Here is a 26250-nt window from a genome sequence, read left to right on the forward strand (position 1 = left end):
GGGCTAAAAAAGAGCAAATAGAGCGAAATAAGACATGGCTAAAATGCATGATCTGTTTGGTATTTTGAAAAAAAAACTTCGCAGACATGTTTTGTATAGGCATGGCCCTACAATATATTATTCAAATATAGCATGATAGGTCCACTTTAATTCTCTCTATAAACAGACACTTTCAATTTTAACCTTTAGAATGTATGCATGTAGAATGAATGTTTTATGATATGCCATTATATACTTTATCATTTGATCAGCTATTATCCTGTTCTATGACTAAATACCTTTTAATTACAGCCCTATTTGTCCCAGCTTGAGTTTTTCTTGTGGTTATCATCAAATGTTTGCATACCAAAACACACTCAACTAGGTTGGCAAACATTGTAAACATTGTTCTGTCCAAACAGCAGCGTTTTGGCCTTGTCATTGTGAGCACTGCCAAAGAACAGCTTCACAGAGCTGCTGCCATGGCCGTTAACTTTTAAATTCCTTCCCTCCGCTATGCCGAGCAGCAGGTATCTGTTTCCTCCGCCGTCTCTAATTGGAGTGATATTGCACACTGTCAAACCACAGACCATAAAAAAAGTCAGTGCTTATGTGCAATTAAACGTGTCCTTATTATTAAACAACATGTTTTACTGCAGTGTAAATAAGCAGGCATTTTGGAAAGAGTTCAAGTGTGGACATGGTAAACTTCACTCACATCCCCTGGGTTTGTGAAAATATAAAGAATTACAATAAAGTTAATGTTCTGCATGGGTTTCAGGCCACCTTGACTTTCAACCAGACAGCAGATGCAAGTTTATTGTTTGATCGTTTCGTTAATTTCTTTTTTACAACAGCCTACAGTTGCAAATTATGACCTCCAGGGGGCTTGTTCTGTAACAAGGTACAACATAACGTTTTAGTGCACATACAATGCCTAACAAGCTAACATATTAGCTAAGTCTTCTTGGGATGGAGTTGGAAGTCTTTGATACATGTACTGTATGACTTGTTGAGGGATGCAGATCTTCTTCTGTCCCTCCTATTGTTTTTCAAAATGTACACACAGTTCTTCGTGAGCTCTGCCTTTGCCTCCAGCGTACATTGTCACCCCTACAGATGAAGTTAACGTCATGCCTGTTTTTCATGGGAGTTTTTTTTCCAACCGAATGATTCTTGGCTGTCTTCCTGTCAGTCGCAGAGCAAACCGGGAACAGTAATGCTAACCAGAGCAGAACAGTCTCCTGTGACTAATACAGTATATAGAGTCCTTTTGGCTAGAGCCTCATCAGTATTGTGTGTGTGTGTGTGTGTGTGTGTGTGTGTGTGTGTGTGTGTGTGTGTGTGTGTGTGTGTGTGTGTGTGTGTGTGTGTGTGTGTGTGTGTGTGTGTGTGTGTGTGTGTGTGTGTGTGTGTGTGTGTGTGTGTGTGTGTGTGTGTGTGTGTGTGTGTGTGTGTGTGTGTGTGTGTGTGTGTGTGTGTGTGTGTGTGTGTGTGTGTGTGTGTGTGTGTGTGTGTGTGTGTGTGTGTGTGTGTGTGTGTGTGTGTGTGTGTGTGTGTGTGTGTGTGTGTGTGTGTGTGTGTGTGTGTCCAAGGAATTCTCATCTCCACATCTTGGAGACTTTTGATTGACGTGGAGGCAATAGTATGGCCCCTGATGGTGAGAGATGTCAGGTAATTGCAGGCCGCTGACTCTCAGACAAATTGCCTGAAGATGAGTCTCGCCTGTCAACTCTGTCAGTAAGTGCTTTATCAAGTTGGAGGAAATCCATAGGTGTAGGGAATGTAAGGAATGAAGAAGTCATAGATGTACACATTTTTTATCAGGAACTTGGATTTGGAGGCTAGCATGACAAAGAAATTGGGTTGCCATTCCACTAGAGCCTCATTTAGCAGTTCACATTGTATTTATTTATTCAGATATGTCTTTTATAGAAGTGGTCAGTCAGTAAAAGTAGCAAAATTGTAATTAAACTATAAACCATTACAAGGTAGCTTCGTTAGTATTATTATTTTAATATGTCCAAACTAAGGTAATCAACCCGCACGACTGCACTGAAAATTATGTTCCAATATATTAGATTTTTTACAAGGGGTGTGTTTGTGCTTGGATCAGCTGGGATACTACCTCATTATATTGAAATGTGTTGATTTGCTGCTTTAGAATTTGAATCATGTCACTGAGTGAGCAGGGAGACATAGAAAAAAGGAAAACCATGTGTGTTTGCCCTCCATAAAGTAGACTTTGTGAACTTTAGTTTAATGGTAGATATGGATGATGTTTGATACGTATCTATACATTTGATGGTTTATTAAGTGAAATAAAGAAAACCTAGCATCAGTTAAGGCTAAATGATAACTGCAGCTTTTGTATTACCAGATTGATTTATGAGCAGACCAGCTGCAGGCTGTTCTCTGTATTGTAAATATCAAATATTGATCAAATGTGAAGGTGCCTTATTATCCCATGAGGGATGGACTGTGAGATGTCAGGACACTTAAATTCATTCATGTCATCATGTGCAAGCAGCCTTTTTATGATGTGACTTGTCAAGGTGGAGCTATAGTTAAACTAGTTTATGTACTGCTTGCTTGGTACTTACAATCATAACCTACAGCATAAGGATTAAACTGCACATATGTTTTGGAATTTACAAGGCAACTATAAAAGCTGTTAAGTATATCTTATGGAGTACAATATTTAATACATGTAGTATAGTGGAATTCTAAAGTAACATATAATGGAAACATCCAAGTAAAGTACGAATACCTCAAACACTTATTGACTACAGTATAAGTACAGTACCTGATTTGTTTCAATGTAATGTGGGTGTATGTCATGTGACTTGGCAATTTTTCAATGTTAATATGAATGTTTGTCATGCTTCAGCAATTATGCTTGTTTACATAATATAGCTTACATTTCCATTTTCCTTATTTCTCACCTTGCCTTTATTTGCACTGCGTCTTAGTCCATGATCTTGATTTTTGCGTCTTATAGACAGTCTGTTAATTGTTTGCGTGGTCAAATCCTGATGTGTAACTTCTCCGCCCCCTAACTTAAACATAATTGACATCAAATTGCTCGCAGTTTTTAATTTACAAGAAATCTATTCATATTTGTTAATAATGCTGTGAAGGGTGCTTTTACACTGGCATTGGCAGTTTAATTATGTCGAACAAGACAAAGATACAGCGAGGCAATTTATATCCTGTGTATCACTGGAGCGAACTCATAGCTGTGACTCTAATTTCAGCAGCTCTGATGAAGTGTTACGTGAAATGGATTAAATCCAGAGTGCTTCCTGCCGCCAAATATGTCACCACTGTTTGGAAATGAACCGAGGTCTGCAGGGTCTGTGGGGGATTCATTAACTTCATGAATACATTATTGATAATCATGGCAAAGGTTACAAATACCCTCTGCTGTGGCTGTACCCACTTTTAGAGAAGGTATATTTACATTCTGCCTCTAGAATCCAATTAGTTGTGGCTTAGTCAGCTAGACTGAGGCAACAAATACAGTGAAAGTAAATGTTCACCGCCAGGGAGGTAATTTGTAGAGCTTGATAATTCCTGCTAAATCAGCTAAAACACAGAAATTGAAGCTTCAGACTTTATTTCACTAAAATAGTAAATTGTACCCTGGATGGGAAAACCGAAACTCTGTTGGTTTTGCTATAGAAAATATAAATGTGTTTAAACAGAATGTTTGCCTGATAATTTACAGCATTGTAAGGACTTGTTTGGTGTTGTATACTTAGAGCATTTAATAAAGCATAATTTGTTCCCTAGCGAACAATATTTAATCTGCCATTAAAGGTGGAGTAGGTAAGTTTGAGAAACCGGCTCGAGATACACTTGTTGTTATATTCCATGGAATGCTCTTAACATCCCGATAGCAATGAATATCTTAAGTGCTTTGACAAAAAATCCATAAAAAAACTTCATCTGTGGAAGCCGTAGTACTGTAAAAAGCACAACCAATCATTTTAGCCTGACCTGCTAAAATAACTGGATGGCCTACCTCCCTGTCAGCCTTCCATCTGTGCACAAACTTATCTGTGCCCTCATTGGTCATGTGCGCGTTCGTGTGTGTTGGAGTAGGGGCTCTGTAAGGAAGTGACAGATTTGTTCCTGTTGTGTATTTTCAAATTCTAGCGCACTCGAGCTGGTTTCTCCAAAAATTACCTACCTCACCTTTAAGCGTCTGTGTTTTCTTGAGTTTGGTTAATATGACTCAAAACCACTTCTCGATTTATACAAATCTTTCAGTCAAATGAGTGTTAGGAAAATCTGTAGGACATTTTGCATATGAATACAAAAGGGAAGTGTAGCTCTATAGGCTTTGAAGCTTTTGGCAACCATCAAGCACATTATTTCCGGCTAGTTATGGGACTCATTTTTCATGATTCGCTTACTCAGTATTTATTCTACTGGAATGAACATTGTCAAGACCCTATACATTTGTTTTTAACAATATTTTTAATTTCCTTGAGCGAATGCCTTGCTGGCAAAATCAGATGATTTAGTGAAATGTTCAGTAAAGATATTTGTTTCATGTATCGATAGGTGTGTGAGTGATACTTAAGTGTACTATATTTGTATCTGTTTACCTAAGTTTAAGTTGTGCTAACTTGAACTTCACTCTTTAGAGGAAACCAAGTCCATGAATAGGGTTTACTCATTCTCTTTGGGGGCTTACAGTACCAAGAGTCTCATTATTTCACACAGAGCAAAGAAAGAGAATAGATTTCCTCATCTCCAGAGCAAGGCTGGCCTTCTGATGTTAATGAGCCGCCCACTGCTCCACTGCGTAGACCGAGTCTGTGGTCAGCAAGACAAAAAGAGGAGGCCCAAGTGCTGATAACGTCACTCAGAGAAGAATGCAATATATTGCAGTGGATGCGACTAAGCTCTACCTGAATGTCTGTGATGGCAACACATGGAGCTACTGCAGCCAGGGCATTACTGCAGTCAACTTTTAATATATGACATATGGATGGTGTTGAGGGGGCTGTTGCTTGGTAATGTGGGATAAATCTATTAAGCTTTAACATCTGGAGCTTGGTTGTTTTGTCTGGATTTAAGAAATAAAATGAATCACCATCTACTTTATTAGTTGTGTAGTTATGTGGTCACGATGGCCTTTTATAAACAAAGCAAGAACTGTTTGCACAAGTCATTATGTTCAGATTCCTCATACTGCACTGTATTTATGTTCATGTGATGTCACAATTATGATACCGTGTTTTTTTTACTCTTTATTCAGGAACTATTTATGTATGTCACCTTATCACTCATGAGATTGCTTCCTTGACAGTTCACTGGTTGAAGAGTCATATGTTCCTGTATGCTGAAACCAAACTTTTACTGTCCTTGGATCCTGTTTTTTTTCTATTTTCAATTCTGCATTTAGTCCCGTTGAATTGTGCTCTGGTTTGTTTCCCATCTTGGTGCAATTCATTTGGTTTGATCTGAATCTAGCAAGTGTTCTCTCCTTCGACAAAGTGGTCTTAGTCCTGTCACAAACAAACTGGGAAGCGATTCATTTGTGGTGAGAAAGTTTGACATTAGCTATAACCAGGTTTAAAGTCTCAGCTACCTTGCAAATGAATTGAGGTCTGACCTTGAGTAGCAACAAGATACACAGCCTTCTGTTGGGAGGATTTAGGCTTTAAGACCTGTTCCTTTAATAAACCTTCTATCGTACCCCTGTGGTTGTTTCATTGTTGAGTTTAGTGTGCTGGAGTTTTTCACAGAAGGAAAACTAAAATAATGGGAAAAGTTTACCCAACCCATTCACTAATTTGGATCAGAGCAGACTATCTATACTTTTACAATAACCCAGATTTTCTCTCTTTTGTTTTTTTATGCAGTCATTTGGCTGAACCAGGGTTTGACTATCACCCTCAGTTTGATGTAAGCAGTTTCACTGGAAAAGTTGAGTGTCTGCTTAGGGACACACTGATTGAAGCTGTTGAAGTGAGTGAGAGCATTAAGCTATTCATTTACTTTTCCAATTCGCATTTCCCCATCAGGTCTGTGGATTAAAACCACTGACCTTTTGATGACAAGCTTCAATCTCCAACTTCTCGGCAACTGCCTTTGCAATCTCTCACTAAACCCGAGCTGCCTGAGAACAATATTCAGCAAGATAAAAGTGAACCTGTCCCCCTAGTGTTTTTAATCAAACATGAGGCCACACTGTCACCTTCATCTTCTCTTTACCTCCACTGTGAAAGCACTTTGTTGTGCCTCACAGCCAAAATACTGTTCCCTGAAGTCCAATTTAGCCTGCAGCTGTTACAGTGCTTCTCTTTTTAATAAAAATATTACATTGTCATCAGCCCTCAGTAATTTGTGGTATCCCCATGTGACATGAACCATCACTTAGCTCCACATAACATATCTCTTTATCAGCTTCTTTGTGAGAGAATTCCCTCTGAGCTTCCTTTGTTATTTTATTAAACAGTTTTTTAACAGCGCAAACTTTGTAAAATGGTGGATATTTAGGATCCTCATTCCTCTGTGAGTCCTAATTTTTATATATTAGGGTACTTAGTCTAATTGAATGAATTGTCAGAAAGGCGGTGTGCTGATTTAATGTTCTGTCTGCTATCTGAGACATCTCTGTACCTCCATGTCTTTATAAGTATGAGGAAGCATGCCTATGCACAGCCGTGAATGGAAATTATCTGATTATGTGCTCTGAGATTTTTACTTGAAGCCAAAATGGCTGACCACTTGCATCAGAGCGCCTCTAGAGTGAAAGGCCAGCACTCAGGCTGCTCGATCGAAGCTGCGAGATACTGTTTCCAATCGATGCTCCATGCTCTGACGCTTGTCCAGGAGAATCCCAGAATCCCATCAGTTACCTGCCCTCTGGATAAGTCTGCAATTAATGTGGAGGATGCAGCTTGCGGCTTATACAAGACGTTACATCATCTCTAACTTTGGGAAGGGATCCCCAAGTGGACCATCAACTTCTCTGAATCTGCTCCCCCACTTTCTCACCATCATTTTGTTCCTGCTCCATTATTTATTGACCATTACACGGTGTGCAACAGTCTACTGTAGCCCTCTGTAATGCTGAAGTAACTCAATAGTGCAGAGTTCACTCCCATTTTCGTGGAAAGGACATGCCCATTGAGTGGTAGAGTGGTTTTTATGTGAAGTAAAACACTTTTTTTGGGTTCTCTAAACTCCTGTAAAGTTCAGACACTCTGCTACAGTTCGGTAGCTGTTGAGCCAATGTGTTACCTTTCCAAAAATATCTTTGGTTAAAAGAACATCTACTGCAAATAGTTTGGAAAAAATTCAATTCCATCCGTTTATCAGTAAATTAAAATAGTACATTGAATTTACCATTACATTAAAGGGAATTTGATAAAAGTCCTTTAAGCTACTAATAAAAGCCTATGTTTTAGGGATGACAAATATAATTGTAATTTAATGTCACAGTATCACATCTCCAATTGTCCGAATCAAGAGTGAGAATCAAGCCATAACCAATAACTTTAACTTCAGTACCCCCTTAGTTACCTACTGTAATAACTCTGGCCACAAAACTGTCAAAACTATTTACCTTTTTGATCGTAAGCCAGCTCAGAGTCGTGAATATATTTCTGGGTCACACACCCCGTGAACTTGAGTGTGTGTGTGATGTCTTGGCATGGACTATTAAACTGTCAGCTACCACCCCAGAGGCGACTTCTTTGCAGGAAGCATAATAGCGATGATTTGACAAGGAGATAAAGGGCTGAGGGAGTCAGGTAGATGTATTCAAATTGCAGGAACGATTATGAGGCTACATGGGCAATGATGCACGAAATGTGACACCGGATAAGGGATTCTCGGCTTGAAGTTCACAGAATTCTCATTTAATTGCACCTCTTTATTTAAATATTTCCGACAGCAATCAAAAGATGTTTCCATCCCTTTTCACAAGAATTACAGAACAGTATTAAGAACTAATGACAGGGGAGGCTAATTATACTGAAGAAAAAAACGAGTATTACAAATATATGCAATACCCCACATTTCTTACTGTAAACATTTTATGATCAACTTATTCTCATCGGATCTGTTTGGGTAGCCTTATTGGGAACAGTCTCATTCACTGGAGCAGAGAAATTGCACTGAAGTGAACCAATTATAACTGAATTAACTTAGAACATTTGAAGAACCTAACCAACCCAAACCTCATAAAGCCCAAGTGGTTGCACTTAGCATTGAAAGCTTTTTTAATACAACATTATTTATTTTCAATTGTATCGTATTTATGTCTCAATCTGTCCGTCTTACATACTAGGATGTCCAATTTCTCTCCCTTCTACAGAGTTTGTATACAAGCTAACAAAGCTAACCTGGCTAGAACTTGTTTTTCTGACATGTTGTACTAGTACTCAGTCAAACTTGTGTGTTCTCATTTCCAACTTTGCACGTAAATAGATCACAGCATCTTGCTGATTGAATCGTAGTCATCTGTTTAAGGCAGCATCTCTTACCGCTAATCCGCCCTGACACTCCCAAAATAAATCACAGGGCATCGAGGAGACAAAGTTTGGCTATTTTTAATAATGAAAAACCAACTTTCCTGCTAAGTTTTAAAAGTCTGCTCTCTGACAGGTGACATATGTTAGCAGCACTCTGCTTACCTCAACAGCAGCCTTGGCTCGCTCAAACTCCTCCTCCAGGGACTGATGTCTGGACAGGCGGGTGCTGCCCAACCGCTGCTCCTTGGTTAGGCGAGCCTGTCACACACACAGACACACACCTCTCATAATATATACAAATGCACAAACTAAATCCATTAAACATACACGCAATCACAATCACCAGACATCACAAGGAGAGCGTGAACACATCCGCATAGCAAATGCGGACACACACACACACACACACACACACACACACACACACACACACACACACACACACACACACACACACACACACACACACACACACACACACACACACACACACACACACACACACACACACACACACACACACACACACACACACACACACACACACACACACACACACAATCAGCCAGAGGGAGAGACAGGCAGGCAGAGTGTGCAGGGTCAGCCGTCTCTGCTTTCCCAGGGACGAGTAAATATCCCTGCCTCGACAAAGCCTCTGACATGCTTAGGAAGGCCAGCAGAATCACTACTGTCAGCATCCCCCCCACTCCTCATCTGAATGCCATGCTACTCATCCAGCCTCTCGCAATTTCACCACTCACCCACCCTCTCCCTTTCCCGTGCACCTCCACATGCAATATCTGATGCTGATATGCTCTCAGTTACAAACTTGCACAGAGAGCCTTGATCAACTGTGAAAAATGAAAGTAGACCAATTTCACGCACATGGTTTGTTTTTTGAAAGTGTGGTGTCATTTACGTGATTCAACATTACATGCTTGGATGTGATATTGCACACTAAATTGTATGTATTCAAGGGATACCAAATCCATAACAGAGCCTGAGACATTAATTCCTCCAGAAAAGGCCAGCCAATACCTGTAACAATTCCGCTCGTTACAGACTGCCATTATGCAAGATTAATTGAGGTTACTTAATCTCGGTATTAATGGACTCAGAATAAATTGCAATTTAATGAAGACAACCATATTTCTTATTTACAAGAACGAAAATGCAGTTTAATAATACATCTCACAACTTTGCTGTTTGCTGCGGTGCCCGAAGGACCCTCACTATGCTCTAGTAGAGTTGTTGAAGGAAAAATCCACCCAAAGATTTTAACTCTATTTACGAAACCCTTGTTGACTATTTGATTGCTTTTCTGCTTGTATTTATTTATTTAGTCGTGGTAATATACACAAAATAAATCATAATGATACCAGTTGTTTGTGTCAGGATCTGGTACTAGTTTTTCGGAAACAAAGAGGGATTCTTTACAGACTTTTAATTTTCACTTAAACACAGGGATGGGCTCAATGTAGAAGTGGCAATAACACCAATTTGTTTCAACAACAAGATTCAATTGACCAGAGAGGAAGCTGCCGGATGTTGTTTTGAGTCAAATTTGTTAGTAATTGGTGCTTATTCTGTTAATTAACTTGCTAATTTAGAGTAGCTACATTCATTAGTTGGAAGCGCTGTTTCAGGCTGTTCTGTTTATTTTTTTAGCTGACTCACCCTAAAACCAATCTTCCAATAAAAAGGGTTTTTAAATATGCTTGATGGCTACATACAGGACATCCTGCTAAAAATGTTAGTCTAAAGCTGTCACAGTCCAAACTGTGTCCCTGTTCGTTCCCCTGTGTGTGTGTGTGTGTGTGTGTGTGGAGAGGGTGTGGTGTCCCTTGCAGGCAGCAGCCTGATTTCTCTCACCTGGCCGTCCGATTCAGCTGTCCCTCATCATCTAATCAGGACACAGCTTATCTACTCCAGTCTCCCAGCAACTCACCGCCAGATTGTTTTCTACACCAGTAGACACCAGGCGGCTAGTGACGCGAGGTTATGGATAACCTCGCATCACTAGCCGCCAATGTAGCACAGATGGGACATCACCTCAACCTGGTTTCAACTCATCTTGCTCCGCCTGCTCCTGAGGATCCAGCTCCCCCACAAGAGTTAGCACAGGTTCCAGCCCAGCCCGCTCTCCCTTCACGTGAGCCAAACATTCCCACTCCAGAGCGGTACGCAGGTGCCTTAGGGACATGTAAATCTTTCTTAATGCAGTGTTCTCTTGTGTTTGAGCAGCAGCCGTCTACTTATGCTAATGACAGAGCTAAGATTTGTTATATGATAGGTTTACTTACAGGTAGCGCCCTAGCCTGGGCATCAGCTGTATGGGAGAGTCAGTCCAACCTTTGTTATTCTTATCCAGAGTTTACAGAAGAAATGAAGAAAGTTTTCCACCACCCCGTCAGCGGTAGGGACGCTACTAAACGCCTCCTCTCACTGCGAGAGGGCTCCCGTAGTGTAGCCGAATACTCAGTGGAATTTAGGAGCTTAGCTGCAGAGGCGGGGTGGAATGACACAGCGCTTCAAGGGGTTTTTCAAACCGGGCTAACTGATTCTGTTAAAGATGAGTTAGCAGTCAGGGACGAATCAGCTAACTTGGATGAGTTGGTCTCCCTAGCCATAAGACTGGATAACCGCCTTAGGGAGCGCTGTAGGGAAAGAGCCAGTCGATCTCCTGGGTCACTCCCCTCTCGCCCTGTCTCGTCTCCTCTCGCAAGATTCAGGTCGGAGACTTTCCCAAGTCCTAGTGCTCCATCTGAAGTCTTTTCTCCTCTCCTGTCTTCAGAGGAACCGATGCAGCTAGGCAGAGCCCGACTCACTCCCCAAGAAAGTCTCCGGAGAATAAGAGAAGGACTTTGTGTCTACTGTGCTCACTCAGGTCATCTCGTGGACACATGCCCCCAGCGCCCAAAAGAGGGTGCTCGCCAGTAAAGGTGGGGATCCTGGTGAGCAAGGCTGTTTCTTCCTCAACCCCCCAGACCCGCAAGCCACTTGAAGCCACACTGCTGTTAAATCAACAGTCTCTCTCTCTGCCTGCCCTAGTGGACTCTGGGGCTGATGAGAGTTTTTTGGATGCCCAACTGGTTGCCTCAGCCGGCATCTCAACTCAACCTCTGACAGCTCCTCTCAATGCTCGAGGTCTGAATGGGAAGCTCCTGGCACACGTTACCCATGTCACCGAACCCCTACATCTCGTCCTATCCGGTAACCATACAAACTGCCAAACGACTAAACTCCCGTCAGGCACGCTAGGCATTGTTTTTTGGGAGGTTCAACTTCACCCTTACCTACCGACCTGGTTCTAGAAACCTTAAACCTGACGCATTGTCCCGGCAGTTTGCAGTGGATCAGGATCCCATAGCTCCTGACACCATAATCCCCACTACCAGAGTGGTGGGCGCTGTAACATGGGAGATTGAGAACTCAGTGAGGAAGGCACAGAGAGACCATCCAGATCCAGGAAATGGTCCAGATAACCGTTTGTTTGTACCTGACTCTGTCCGCTCACAGGTTCTCCTATGGACCCATGCTTCCCGCTTTGCCTGGCACCCGGGTGTGAGTCGGACCCTATCCCTCCTGAGACGACACTTCTGGTGGCCTTCTATGGAAGCGGACTCTCGAGCCTTTGTGCTGGCCTGCACTATTTGCGCCCGTAGCAAGTCTTCACACCAGGCTCCTATCGGTCTACTCCAGCCTCTCCCAGTCCCTAGTCGTCCCTGGAGTCACATCGGCCTAGATTTTGTTACCGGCCTCCAGGTTTCACAGGGTAACTCGACCATTCTCACTATTGTCGATCGCTTTTCCAAAGCGGTTCATTTTGTGCCTCTTCCTAAACTCCCCACAGCCTCTGGAACTGCTGACCTCTTAGTCAATCATGTGGTCCGGCTCCATGGCATTCCAACAGACATTGTTTCCGACAGAGGGCCACAGTTCATATCTCAGGTATGGAAAGCATTCTGTCGAGCACTTGGAGCATCTGTCAGTCTCTCCTCAGGCTATCATCCTCAGACTAACGGGCAGGCCGAAAGAGCCAATCAGGACCTTGGAGCTGCACTTCGCTGTGTCACCTCCCGGAATCCCACCTCCTGGAGCTTACATCTGCCCTGGATTGAATACGCTCATAACTCACTGTCTAGGGCTGCTACCGGTATGTCCCCATTTGAATGTTCTCTTGGATATCAACCCCCTTTGCTCCCAGCCCAAGAGGATGAGATCGCAGTTCCCTCTGTCCAAGCCCATCTCCGTCGTTGTCGTAGGATTTGGAAGGATGCCCGCTCTGCCCTTCTCCGCTCCGATGAACGCAATCGGCATATTGCAAACCGCTACCGGACCGCAGCTCCCCAGTTCCAACCAGGTCAGAAAGTTTGGCTTTCTTCAAAAAATATTTCTTTACAAGCTGAGTCTAAGAAGTTGAAACCACGCTTCATTGGCCCCTATGTGATCGAGCGCATAATCAATCCATCTGCTGTTAGACTCAAGCTGCCTCCCTCCATGAGAATTCACCCAACCTTTCATGTGTCCCAGTTGAAACCAGTGTTGTCCAGCCCTTTGTGCATCCTACCTGCCTGCCTTGTAATCAGTCCAGCCTCTCACTGCCTACCTCCACTCCGGACCTCCATAATCACCAAACCTGCCTGAGTCTCCGAAACAATAAACCATTTAAACATCTTCAGTCATTGCCTGCGCCTGGGTCCTGTTTACAACATAATCCTAACAAAAGCTGTATGTAAGTATTACACATCTTTTTAATTTAGGACAAGAACAAATCAATAATGCTATTGTCAAACATGGACATGAACGGTTAACATCCATAAATTCAATAAAGAGAAGGACAGAGCTGCTAATGTTACCATAACTTTAAAAGCATCCAGGATTGGCTTCTGATTTTTTTTCTGCAACCTTTAATGATGTGCTCCACAGACCTGGTCCTAGTGAGGGGTTTGGACAAAAGTATATAGTATACAGTATAAAGTTCAGTTTCCATCAGATCTGTGTTTGGATGAGGTTTAAGAAATAGCTTGTTTTTGAGCCTTGAATTTGGGTTATTTTGTCATGTCACATAAAGATTTTGACATCAACTTAAAATACAGTCACTCCTGTAATTAACTGTGCGCCTTAAACTGACCATATATAACAGTGTGGTATTATCTGCGGTTGGATTCTTCATTAATACAAAATTCACACCGTAGACTGACAAAGTTAGGAATGCAGCCATTTTGATTCTGCAGCGAAGTGCAGCAAGACTCAGATTTAAGGATAGTTTTTATTTTGATCGGAAAGTGCAGCAGAAAAAGTATTCGCAACCAATCGTTAAACAGATTCTCATGACTCCGGTGACTCCGCTTGAAACACGTGAACATGCCTCTTGTAAGCAGAACATTATAATTAGTGCTCCCCAGTGTGAATTTGGTGTCACTTTTTTGGACCTTCTCCTTTTTGTTTGGGTGTACTGCATGTACATCTCATGCAACACACGTCTCCCATGCATTTTCAGTTGGTGTTTATACAGTATGATACCTCCTATAGTATATAAAGAAACTAAAGCCACTGTTTACAGTATCTCTTTCAGGCATTATGTAACTCCTGGGCAAAATAAATGTGTGTGTGCCTGTTAGCCAATTACTTCCCCTGAATAGATGATGTATGTTTAGCTGGCTTTGTGAGATCAACACTGATGGGCTCAGAGTGAAGTTGTTGAATAATTCATAGTCTATTAATCTAATAATGGCGTGTGGAAACAAGACCCATTTTGCAGGCCTACACAGAGACATCAACTCATGTAATAAAGCGCTTGACATTTGGACCTTGTAGCACCACAGAAGAAGAATCTCAAGGCCAACAGTATGTCTGGATTTCCTCAAGGTTTGCCATTTGGCTCCAATAATCTCCTCTTTTTGGTCTTTTAAATCCAATTATTCTGAGAAGTGTGATGCTTCTTTTACCGGTGCAAATGTATAAGCCGTTGAATGTCATATGAAAGGATGCACAGGGAGGCTTACATGTCTTCCACTAATATACTGCCTGTTGAGCTGAAATGGAAGAATTGTAGGTGTTAGGACAGACTGGTGGTTCAACATTTACACAACAGGGTGTCTCCTTAGAAACAGCCTTTTACATTTGAATATTCTTATCATGCATTAATATGCAGTTGCTAAAAGAAAAAGAGATATACATTTTTCAATGAAATTATTATGAAGGTTTAACCATCAGTCGACACAATATGTTGAGACGTGTAAAGCTCACTTCAAAGGGATGTTGATTTCAAGTGTAGACAGCGCACACAATACCGATGATTACTGCCTGCTCCTGTCACACTGAGTACTTACTTGAGATGCTAGAGCAGACTCTGGATCCACTTTGGTGTTTGCGTCCAAGGAGTTCTTGTTCAATGCCTCTAATTGGGTTTTACAGTCTATGGACCTAAAGTAGAGGAGAAACCGGTGGTTTACATAATACACACACATTTAACTAAGCTACATACAACATTTCTTGGTGTGGAAAATACAAAATGTATACACAGAACATTTGTCCACCTTGAAATCATTGCAACATTAACACATTTTGAAGTCCTGTACATCCATAAAACATATTTGAAGGTGTAAGGGAAACATCTGTAGAAATGGAGATTCAGGACTCAGAGAGACACGAGGAGAGTTGGAGCTTTGATGTCAAACACTGGTGGTTTATTACAAGTATCGGCCGGAGAATTCATATCACAAGTCACAGCAGCCAGAGGTTCTGACTGCGCGGGTGCATTGCCACATCAATTCTGACCAGCCTCTCTCTCGATAGCCCTTTAAACTAGTTCAGAGAGAGTAAACAACATATTTGGGGAGATAGACTAAACAGCTGGGCACACTGAATCACTTGCGTCTGACCCTTAATGGCCTCGAAGCCAGCGTTCTCACAACCATAAATCATTTGTGACCGAGAGTTGACCGGTCATAAACTGAAAATATCAACATATAACTCAGTAGCACATTCCTTAAGAGAGATAACAGAGTCAGGGTTGGTTATAAACGTCAACAGGCAAAAAGGTTAAATATCTTAGGAGTAAGGGAGGATTATTCTCTAACAGAAGGTTTGTTTTATTTCAAGATTTATTTCAAAAGCAACTTTTGAAGCATTCCTGCCTCAAATACAAGCAACCCTATTGTTGAGGCAAAAACGCTGATATAAGACTATTCTAGAAAAACATTAAAAAAAATCTACAATATCTGCACGTTGGGAACATTTTTCGTTATGGCAAATTTACTTTATTTATTCCTGGAAAACATAGGCAGAAACACTTGTTTGACCTGCATTAATAGATTGTTTTTGGGCCACTTGGGGGCACCACATGTTTCTTTAGCTGCTTAATGCTTCACAACTGTATGTTAATACTATGACAGTGGTGATAGACGACCAATTTGATCCATTGTTCCAATAATGTGAACATTAATTGAATTTCCAGGTACAGCCAGTCTCTGATGTGCTAAACGTTCATCAACCTCTTTGACGTCAATTAAAATCCTCCTTGCCTGCACTTCCTGTATTTGAGCGGGATGATTCCTGTGAGTTGTGGAAATGTCAAATATGGGCCTGATTCCAATGGATACAGATAGAAAATGTCGCTCATGTCTCATTAATGCGGTTTCATTAATGCCTGCTCAGGACAATACGTACCATAGGAATTCATTGGATGAATTTTTAGAAGAACGCCGCCTTTCCATCTTCCATTTCCTGTTTCCATTTCTCTCAGGGTGAGGATTCAGCTCTTCCCATTTATCCAACGGTGTACACATGGTAACTGGTGACAGCAATAGCATAATTAAAACATGTAAACATCACAAAACTGAAATAAAAAGCCATGCATTCTTTATTCGTTTCACATCAAAAACAACCTCACCTTTGATCAATCGAAACACTCTACATTTCAACTTCAACTCTGAAACAACACTCATCAAACTCTTATCTGTACATTTGGACAAAAGCTGATGGCTTTTAGTACAAGACGTTTTTTTCACTTATGCAGTACGCAATCTACCTCATTACAAAAGTTATCTTTTTACTTTCCATTAGTTGAAAAGCCAACATTTGAACACATGGAGTCTTTCTGATAGGATAGCTAAAAACATGGCTGACAATTAGTGCTGTGGGTGTCTAAAAGAACAGCTGCTCTCTATTGTAACATGACATAAAGTTTTCCTTGTAAATGATACCAGGGTAATAATCAATCTCACTGCCATGAATTATTCACCACACTCTAGGAGTCGGTCTGCATAATTGGTTCTCTTTGAAGACTTTAACCTTTTCAACTGGCAAATAGGAAAGTAATTGGCCGTTTCCTCTTTATGTCTTTTGAGATGATCCCTTTTATTACAGTAAATTGGCTTGATCCTGCTTCGGGCTGCCTTAAACGCGTGTGAGGTCAGTTCCACAGGGGATGATGGGAGTCTGAGTTGTTGGTGCATGTAGGGCTGTGGTTCGGAGATGTATGGCTTTCGAGATAGAGGCTGTTGCTTGCAAGATGAATCACAGCTGCTGACTTTGTGACATTATAGGATTTCCTTTTTTATGTGTATGGTATTTTATAAATATCACATTAGAGGAAATAATAAATATTCATTGAAAATTGTAGAGCTAACGGAAACTACCGTTAAGTATCTTACTGCGCTTTATGGCTTGAAACACTATATTTACTTTAGTATTAATATGTTGAAAATAATATAAGGTATTGTTTGACATTTTTTATGCTAGTGCTGATATGGCTTTTGAAGATTTAAAACTATGTTCACGGAGAAACTCTTTTCATTTAACAAAAGAAAACACAAGCAGCTGTTCAAGACCTTTGCATGGATAAAATACAATCTCTAAAATGGGCAAGAGAACAATCTACTTCTAGTATCATCTCTAGTGTGTCTGTCATTAAGTACTTCTTCACTGTGTACCATTGTGTTTCCTTGTAAGATTGTTCCATGTATACAGTACCTAGAAACTGATGGTTGGTCTGCATTCTTGTCTCGAAGATGAACATGGCTTTTACCCAAACATTGTATATTAGAAAGGTTAATGCTTGCTGCTATCTACCTGAGTCGAGTGACACTCTCTCTGGGGTCCTCATGATTTCTTCTGTCTGTTCAACTTCCACCTGGATCAGCTCCGTCTCGTCCGTCTCCTTCTTCTTTCTGCGTAGGCTGTTCTTCTGGCTGCTGACCCGGGACGACAGAGGGCTCCTTTTGTCCTTGCTGCTCCTCCTCTCGCCGGGTTCACTGAGATCCAGCAGGTCCAGTGTTGAAGACAGAACTGTGTGGGACAGGACATACTTAGTTTAGTTTGCTTATTAGCAAGTTATTAGTTTGTTTAGTTGTATTGCTTTATGATTTCTAACATGGATTGTTTTGGAATCTGAGAGACAACATTCAATAGGCTCACATTTTACAGTTGAGGGACATTTAAAACCAAATCATCTAGGACTATTATTATTCCTCTGCAAAGGAGGTTATGTTTTCGGTTCGGTTTTGGTTTGTTTGTCTGAATGTCAGCATGATAATGGAAAAACTAGTGGCCTGATTTTCATGAAACTTGTAGGAAGAGTGTTACGTGGAACAAGGAAAGAATGATTACACTTTTTTAAAACATCCCAATCACAGAACCGAACAGGACAATTATTTTAACCAATGAAAACGACTGAAGGTTTGCTCCCTCCAAATGTACCTTAAGTTTTAAATGTGAAGGGCTGAGTAGTTCAAGCTTAACTACAAATGGCTTTCTAAATTGCATGCAGTTTGACTAGTCAAACATGCTTGTTTCTAATTAAATATTTGCTATATCGCATTATAGTATTTAGGTTCAAATGGATCCTTTTGGGGACTGTTATTGCTAGAAAAAAACCCAGATTAAATATCTCATTCCTCTTTCTTTTATCCTGGTATCATTTTCTCACCCTTAAAAATCACTCTTTAAATTCAATAAAAAGTCATATCTCTTTAATTTGTGAATGGTGATCTTCCGTTTCGTTTTTATTCTTAGATATGAAACAATTCTGCTTTAATTGTGTTAATGACAAGATTGTTCACTGTACCGACTAAGTGGTTTAACATTTTTCAACCATGCATAATATTTTTGAAACTTCTCTTTCTCTTGGTAATAAGACAGGAACACCGGTTTAACTTATTCAGCTGCATGAAGCTTTGATTCTGATCTACACATTCCCTGACACGGTGAGCTGTCAGGGGTACTTACGCTGTCGCAGCATTGCCCCCTGGGCGGACATGGAAAAAGAATTGGCTGCTGCTCTTTTCAGAGAATCTAAATTTACTTCAGGCCTATGCACTGATAAGGATAAGGCCGCCCCTCGAGGAGTTCCTGTTTGAACAATTAAGTAATTCAATCGCAGGTTGTTAGAGCGCGAAGAAGGACAGAGCCTTCTGTCAAGGGGCTTAACTTTAGTCTGCCCGTCGTCCAGTGTCACGACTGCAGACTGTAACGGTGGTATTATTCTTATCTGATACCCAGGTTTCAATATTAAACTAATGGATGGTTGATTTGAGTAATGATTGCTGTACTTTTAAAATCTCAGGTAATAGCAGCGATGCAGCTTTCTCAATGTATTATGTACTGTATAGATTTTACTTAAAGGTGACCTATCATGAAAAATGCACTTTTCTACGACTTTTATACATGAACATGTGTCCCCCGGTGTTCCAGGGAACTCACCAAGTGTCAGAAAACACAACCCTCTCTATTTTCCTCCATACCCAAATCTCTTAAAAAGGGGCTGCAACGGATCTGATACAGACTGATCCAGATTTGAAAACTTCTATGACGTCACAGAAGTGGCGCTACGGCTATTGGGCCAACTCCACCAATCAGGAGGAGACAGCCACGGACATTGCCGTTCGAAAGTGCTGGAGACGCTGTAGTACATATGCCAGGCCTGTAGATGGTGCTGTTCTCACAGAATCAGCCGATGCAAAGACAGTGTTAAATTGAGCGAAATGAGGAATGGCTAAAATGCATGATCTGTTTGGTATTTTGAAAAATAAAAAGTATAAATATGCCTTATATAGGTATGGTCCTACACTATATTATTCAAATATAGCATGATAGGTCCACTTTAAAGTAAGAAAATCTACTTTCTACCCACTGATGATGTTTGTCTTTTCTACTGAATGCCACTATTTTTCCACATCTTTATCATTTAATTATTTTGGATTAATTAGTAAGTTTTAGATTAGTTGTATTTGTTCTTGTTTGGGTCAATTAAAAATTAGCTAATGTCCTGAGTTTGGTTGCGTGATTGCTGTAACTTTCAGACTGCATCATTGGAGGAAAAAAACACATTTACAGTACTGCATACAGTAGACTAACTATTAAATGGATATCTTGTTACTGATGAGTGAATAAATAAATAAATCCAGAGCAATCGGTGTACAATGTACACAAATGTGTATAATTTGGGCTGCTGGGAGCCTCTAATGATCTTTGCCTCTGCTGATGCGCCTGGTTTTTATGAGCCAGTATCAGCATACGATATGATAACACTTTAATGGTCAGATCAAGTAGGACATTTGACTCGCATCACATCAAATCTCCGACTTGATCTGACCATTAAAGTGTTATCATATCGTATACTGATGTTGTTGTGAACCAACACATGTGGATGGCGTCTGTTGTCTTCAGTTCAGATAATACGGCTAAAACAGTCTCTTTTTTATTGGTTATTTACGACAAAAGTTTTCTCCTTTCTTTCCTGGGACCCTGACTGTTTCTTTTGTGCAATTCGAGCTCAGAACTGACTGCCTAATTGGCTTGCTGCTGTTTCCTGACAACCAACTGAGAGCATTTGTTGACTGAAATCTCTGCGTAATTAGAGAGTATGCTTGTCTTCCATGCCTTGTGCTCTTTAGCTGACAAATACAATTACAAATCAGGGAGACACACTCGTAGGGATGGTTGCCTGAAGTGATTTCAGCATCAAAAGGAAACTCAAGCTGTTCATAAAAAGGCAATGATGTCAAAAATGTTTTGGCACCCTTGAGTCTACTTGAAATGAAGACACTGTGAAGAGAATTGCACATGTTTTCCTCATCAAGTAAATTGTATTGTAGATCGTAACTGGGCGCTTGTAAACTGTGTTAATCTAATGGATAACAAGTAGCTCTGTGGTTGCAAATGAGCTGATGGTGAGCAAGTAAATATGATTCCTGAACATTTAATCAGAGTTTAGATTGGTATCTTCACAACATAATGATGCCTGACAGACACGAGTGAGGGGAGAAATGGCACACTTATACAAAAACACTGGCACAAATGAACGTGGGTCACACACTTAGAGAACAATAAGAATTAGCAAACGAGAGAGAGAATACATTGATCCCTGAAATCTCAAGCACCCGATCGTGTTCAAGTGAATCCAAAAGGTGAGAACCACTGTGTCTTAAGAGGATTCCTGTGATTATTGAAGCAGCATGTACTGTAAGAGCAAAGTGCCGACAAAAGAAAGAAAGGGATTTTGATTGAACGCGAAGGAGAGTAGATTTTATGCAGGTTGAGGAGGAGCTCTTGAATGAAGCCGTTTAAGCTTACGTCAGCAAATGATTGATGATGGATATTCTAAGGAGAGAAGAAAGAACATTGCAACAGGGGCAACCAGCTGATTAGGTTAGTGTATCGCTTCAGTTTCTTTCCTTTTATTATGTAGATTGAAAGCTTGAACAGACATTTTCAGAATACGGTTTATTGCTAAGTCTTGGAGCATCCTCTGTATTTACGATGTCGATTTTTACCTACCTTCTATCTCTTAAATTAATTGTTTTATTCATTTTTAATTTTTAATCTTTGTAAACCGTTATGAACAGCGCTTTAAATTTACACTATATATGAAATGTGCTACAGCATATAAAAAAAAAGAACCTTATTCATTTACAAGGCATTTTTGTTGGTGTTTGGTATATACATGAAACATATTAATTGGAAATAAAATTACAGGCAAGGTACAATATAAGACTAGTACATTAATATATAATAGTAAAATATTATCTCTAATAATAACCTTAACACCAGATGCATATTATCAATTTAAAATGTATTAGAAATTGCACAGTTTTATCAAAGGGAAAAAATGGTCATCATCCTTGAAATGAGACAAAAGTAAAACTGTATTGAACACAACAGGATGTAGGTTTCATGTGGATAAGCATATTTAAGCAGGTAATTATCATTCATTATTGATTCTCTTTGCTTGCTAATTCCAGTTTAGCTTTACTCCTGCCAATCCGTCACAGTGTGAAAACAGATTGACAGACAATCACTCCTAAATCCTCTCCACCTGCATGTCTTTAGGCTGTGGGAACAAATCAGAGCAGCTGGAGGAAACCCAAGAGAACATGTGGAGAACTAGAAAATACCTGCTCACAGTTTTTGAACACAAAACATTAATCCACCTCTTGGCACTGAGGATTTAATGTGCAAGGATTTAGTTTAAGTGGCACACACCTTTTAAAATATTATAAATAGACTACATATTTTGAGATTCATGACCAATTATGTGAGGCCTACTTGATTGTCAGCAGGAGCAGCAGGAGGCACCGGGGAGACAGAAGGCTGAGAGTTTCCTGCAACATTCGCCCATACTCTGCCCGCCTGAATCAGCACAGTCAGCGGCCAGTTTGAAGATGACACGTGTCAGCTGTGCAATCTGTCCGAATCATCGCCACTCAAAAGATGGTGAAGCCTAGCGATCATGCTATCTATGTGGAAATCAAGATGGGACTAAGCATCTGTTAAATTCAGACCCTTTTCTCAATTCCTACTTTGACCTAGTTGTTATTTAGTTCATGCATTTTTAGGATGATAAGGTTCTATTAAATACAACCTGAATAATACACATGCAGTATTAACTGACTAAGGGAGACTTTCACAATGTTGTCTACTTGCCAAGATGTTCCTGTCACGCGTACACTAAAGGGTTACATGTTCGCATGGATTAAGCTGCAAGTCAAATCTTATTTGGCAGCTATATAATGCTTTGAATAATAGTAGTTGGGGTGTGTTACTTGATTTGTATTATCATTGATGCATTTTTACGTGGAATTACAATGCTCCGTCACAATGGTCCATACTAAATAATGCATGGTCTTTGCCTAGTTACACCACTTTGGGAGTTGCTGATGCATTGAAAACAGAACTCAAAAGGGTGTTTTATGAAAACTCAAGTCCTTGTATTTGCTCCTGGTGTACTTCGCCACTCTTTTGGAAGAAATACATATGTGGAATAACATGTGATCTAGCTTTAAAAGTGCCGTACATTTAGTTACTCATAAAAACATTTAAGATACTTTATTATTTTACATTGTAGAAATTGAATTCGGTCTGTTTCTACAGTGATTAATTAGGTCAATTATTGGGATGGCTGAATGCCCATATAGCATCTTTTTTCTGAGCAGCAGCATTTTCCTTCAATTATTCCTAATGAGTTGAGAGATTACGCGGTCGCCCAGAGAAAAAACAAATGCACTCAGCAGCACCCCGTACACATAGCCTTGCGAAAATAGCACCCTCCCCACTTATGTTACCATGGTTGATAAAAAACATGTTGTTAACAGGAGGCAGCATCCAATGTGTTATTCAAGACCCTCACATGTTAACAACCACACTATGGTATCAAAGCTGTTCTCCTCTACAGTATATAGAGGTCTTGATTGGTAAAGGGCATCTTAAGCAGATTGTATAACTTGTATTACACATGTTTCCCGTCATCAGGTAGACAGACTTTTTTGCAGACTGTAAATCTACTGTACTGTACCAGCTGTGTTGGAAGTCACTGCGCGGGAAAGCCCATCACACTTGGTCTCGCAGAGGAAATCTTCGATGGATGGGCTTAAAAGCGGACGGCTCTCTTGTTGCTCACTCACCAGCTGTAAGGGCAAACAGATAATACAGTTCAGGCTCTCACTCAGCATGGAAAGAGTCCCTGGTTTGTTAACATTAAGTGTCATAAAGTCTTTCTGGGCATGATACAGATTAAACCATTGTCCCTATGCTGACACATCACAAGTCAATGTGACTGGGTTTCTTTTTAGGAAGTTAACACAAACTTGTTCCCCTTCCCAGCACATCATTTTTTACAGCATCTTGACATAGATACACTGGAGTGATTCAAGTGTGCAGATCCACTCAGATGTTAGAGATACCACTGCCTTTTTAACAGTTCTGAAAGTGTGTTCTGGGGTTGTGATAATGTTGATTTGAAGAGCACAAAGACACTTGACATGTAACAGAGACCACATTAAATCATGTGTTGTGTATTTGAGTCATGGCCCCGTGGCTGCTCTTTGATTCCTAGCTATGTGTGCTGGTAATGTTTGAACCCTGGCACATGGATGTTTAGCTGGCAGCATTAGTCTGGGATTAGTACTTTTGTTGGAGGCTGATGTTGCCAAAATGTGCAGCTACAGCCAACTTTTAAAAGAGCTTTTCTGACAGAAATCAAAACACAGCTGCTGTTCGGCCATTGCTCATAGAGAATCATCTTCATCACACAAACATATTGTTTTGTTTGCATGCACACACAACGAAAATGTCAGCGAATTGCAGGAAATTTGACAATATTGGCATTTTACATGTACTGTAATCACCTGGTTACTGTAAAATCTGTCTTTACATAGAGCTCATGTGTTATGAGACATCTCCTGAACACCCATCGTATTTGTACATTTGCATTTGAAATGTGTTAGGGATCATGCCGTTGACTACAGAGGGGTGTTTTTTTTATTTGGTCATTTGGATTGATGGTGCACTGAGGGATGAACTCTATAGTAGTGAAATACATTTTTTGTATGTGTGCTTCTGCATGTTTTCTTGAATTTTACTGTTGTGCTGTGAAACACCAGTTTTATTTGCATTTTTATTTAGCCGAGATAATGTTAACAGAACTACATTAATCAATAGAAAGGTGTAACTCTTCCATCATAAGGGTGCAGATTTAGTCTTTCTGTTTCAGGCAGGGAAAAAAAAGAAGCAATGCTTGGGTAAACGTGCAACAACAAGCATGGAAAACAACTTCAGTCTATACTCTGTTATTTACTTGACTAATTATAATACTCAAAATAAATGATTATCATTAGCCTCTGGTACTGTCCGTGCACTTACTTACTTACTTAATGCCAAGCAGCATCCCTCAATCTCTGCTTATTGTCTTATTGTGCCTGCCATTACATACACTTGGATTCAATCAATCAATAGTCCTGAATGGCAGGTCAATCCCACCCTATCTTTTAAAGGGGCTTTGCATTGTAAAGCATTATTTCAATCAGACTGTGTCCGGGTAGATACTGATCACACTTCCAGAAGAGATCTAAAAATAAGTCTCAGGTACAGAGTATTTACACAATGTTTCTCTGATTCAAATTTTGTTTAAGAAATCAGATTACTACAGGATCGTGTACAGGTAGGCCTACTGCATGTACACTCACTTAATAGGTAGGGTGTAAGTTTGAGAAACCGGCTGGAGATACACTTTTTGTTATATTCCATGGAATGCTCTCAACATCCCGATAGCAATGAATAGTAATAATAAGTGCTTTGACAAAAAATCCATAAAAAAACGTCATCTGTGGAATCCGTAATACTGTAAAAAGTACGACCAATCATCTGAGCCGGCCCGGCTAAAATAACTGGATGGCCTACCTGCCTGTCAGCCTTCCATCTGTGCACAAACTTATCTCGTGCCCTCATTGGTCATGTGCACCACGTTCGTGTGTGTTGGAGGAGGGGCTCTGTAAGGAAGTGGCCGATTTTCTCCGGTCGTGTATTTTCAAATTCTAGCGATCTCGAGCCGGTATCTCAAACTTACATACCCTACCTCCCATAGTCTCCAATGAAATAACCAATGAGATGAGCTGGCCGAGAGAAACCGGCTGTGTCCCACCCAATTATGAGTTAACCATTATTGCTTAGCCCACCTTCCAAAACCATACAATTCTTAATCACCTCGCCTGTGATTCACAAATTTGGAGGCTTGCCAGTGCAGCTGCAGAATAGGATACATCCATTTCATTATTGGTACCCTGAAGCGTCGGTACTCCAGGTGCAGCTGGCCACAATTTACAAACCCAGGCTTCATAATTTGGAGATGAAAACCAGTTTTGTCCCATAGAAAGAGTAATCCACCACCACTGTAGTCAGACTGTTTGCCGTGAACAAATTATAATGGAGGCAGCAAGGAAACATGACATCAGCTATTGTACAGTAGCTCTCAAATCTGTGTTCGCAGGCAGAATTTTAATGAAGGTGCTGAAGGTTTAATTAGCAATCAGTGAATGGACTGCATGTGCGTAATATGAAAGCTGGAGGAAGTTTAGCATGAACGCACTTTACATGACCCTACAATAAAACATTTATGATTGTAGTTACTCCTTGGTGTTTGCTTCCTTGTTTCAGGTCTCAAAGACACAACTGCTATATTGGTAAACAATAATAATCGCATTATTGGTTTTAATATTTACACAACTATTGTATTAAGGCCTATACATTTTTTGGGGAAATTTGAACTACGCATGAACAAATAGGCTACTCAGTTGTTCCCCTCTATTTTGGCTACTCTTATTGAGATGGATACAAATGATGAAATAATAACATTCAACTAAATCACTGTAATGAAGATTCAAAGCCCCACAAACCAAAGTCTCCAAATAGTCATAAAGGAACGACTCTCTAAAACACCAAAATGAAATACGATAACTTCTTTAAAGGGGACCTATCATGCAAAATGCACTTTTGT

General features: G+C 40.4%; 1 protein-coding gene across 5 annotated transcripts in view; it reads right to left on the bottom strand.

Annotated features, from left to right (window-relative positions):
- The window catches only part of pex5la (peroxisomal biogenesis factor 5-like a), a 93782-nt gene that overhangs the window by 19189 nt on the left and 48343 nt on the right, over nt 1-26250 (bottom strand). For 4 of the 5 annotated variants that reach the window (XM_079665119.1, XM_079665116.1, XM_079665118.1 and 1 more), the window contains 6 exons: nt 23275-23386; nt 17556-17771; nt 16152-16275; nt 14813-14906; nt 14486-14515; nt 8640-8735 (listed from right to left, as the gene is read on the bottom strand). In XM_079665119.1, coding sequence (XP_079521245.1) covers nt 8640-8735; nt 14486-14515; nt 14813-14906; nt 16152-16275; nt 17556-17771; nt 23275-23386 — 672 coding nt within the window. The remainder of the gene's footprint in view (nt 1-8639; nt 8736-14485; nt 14516-14812; nt 14907-16151; nt 16276-17555; nt 17772-23274; nt 23387-26250) is intronic. The other variant, XM_079665117.1, reaches the window with a different exon arrangement.

This window comes from Notothenia rossii (assembly GCF_949606895.1).
Source record: "Notothenia rossii genome assembly, chromosome: 1".
Classification (NCBI taxonomy): domain Eukaryota; kingdom Metazoa; phylum Chordata; class Actinopteri; order Perciformes; family Nototheniidae; genus Notothenia; species Notothenia rossii.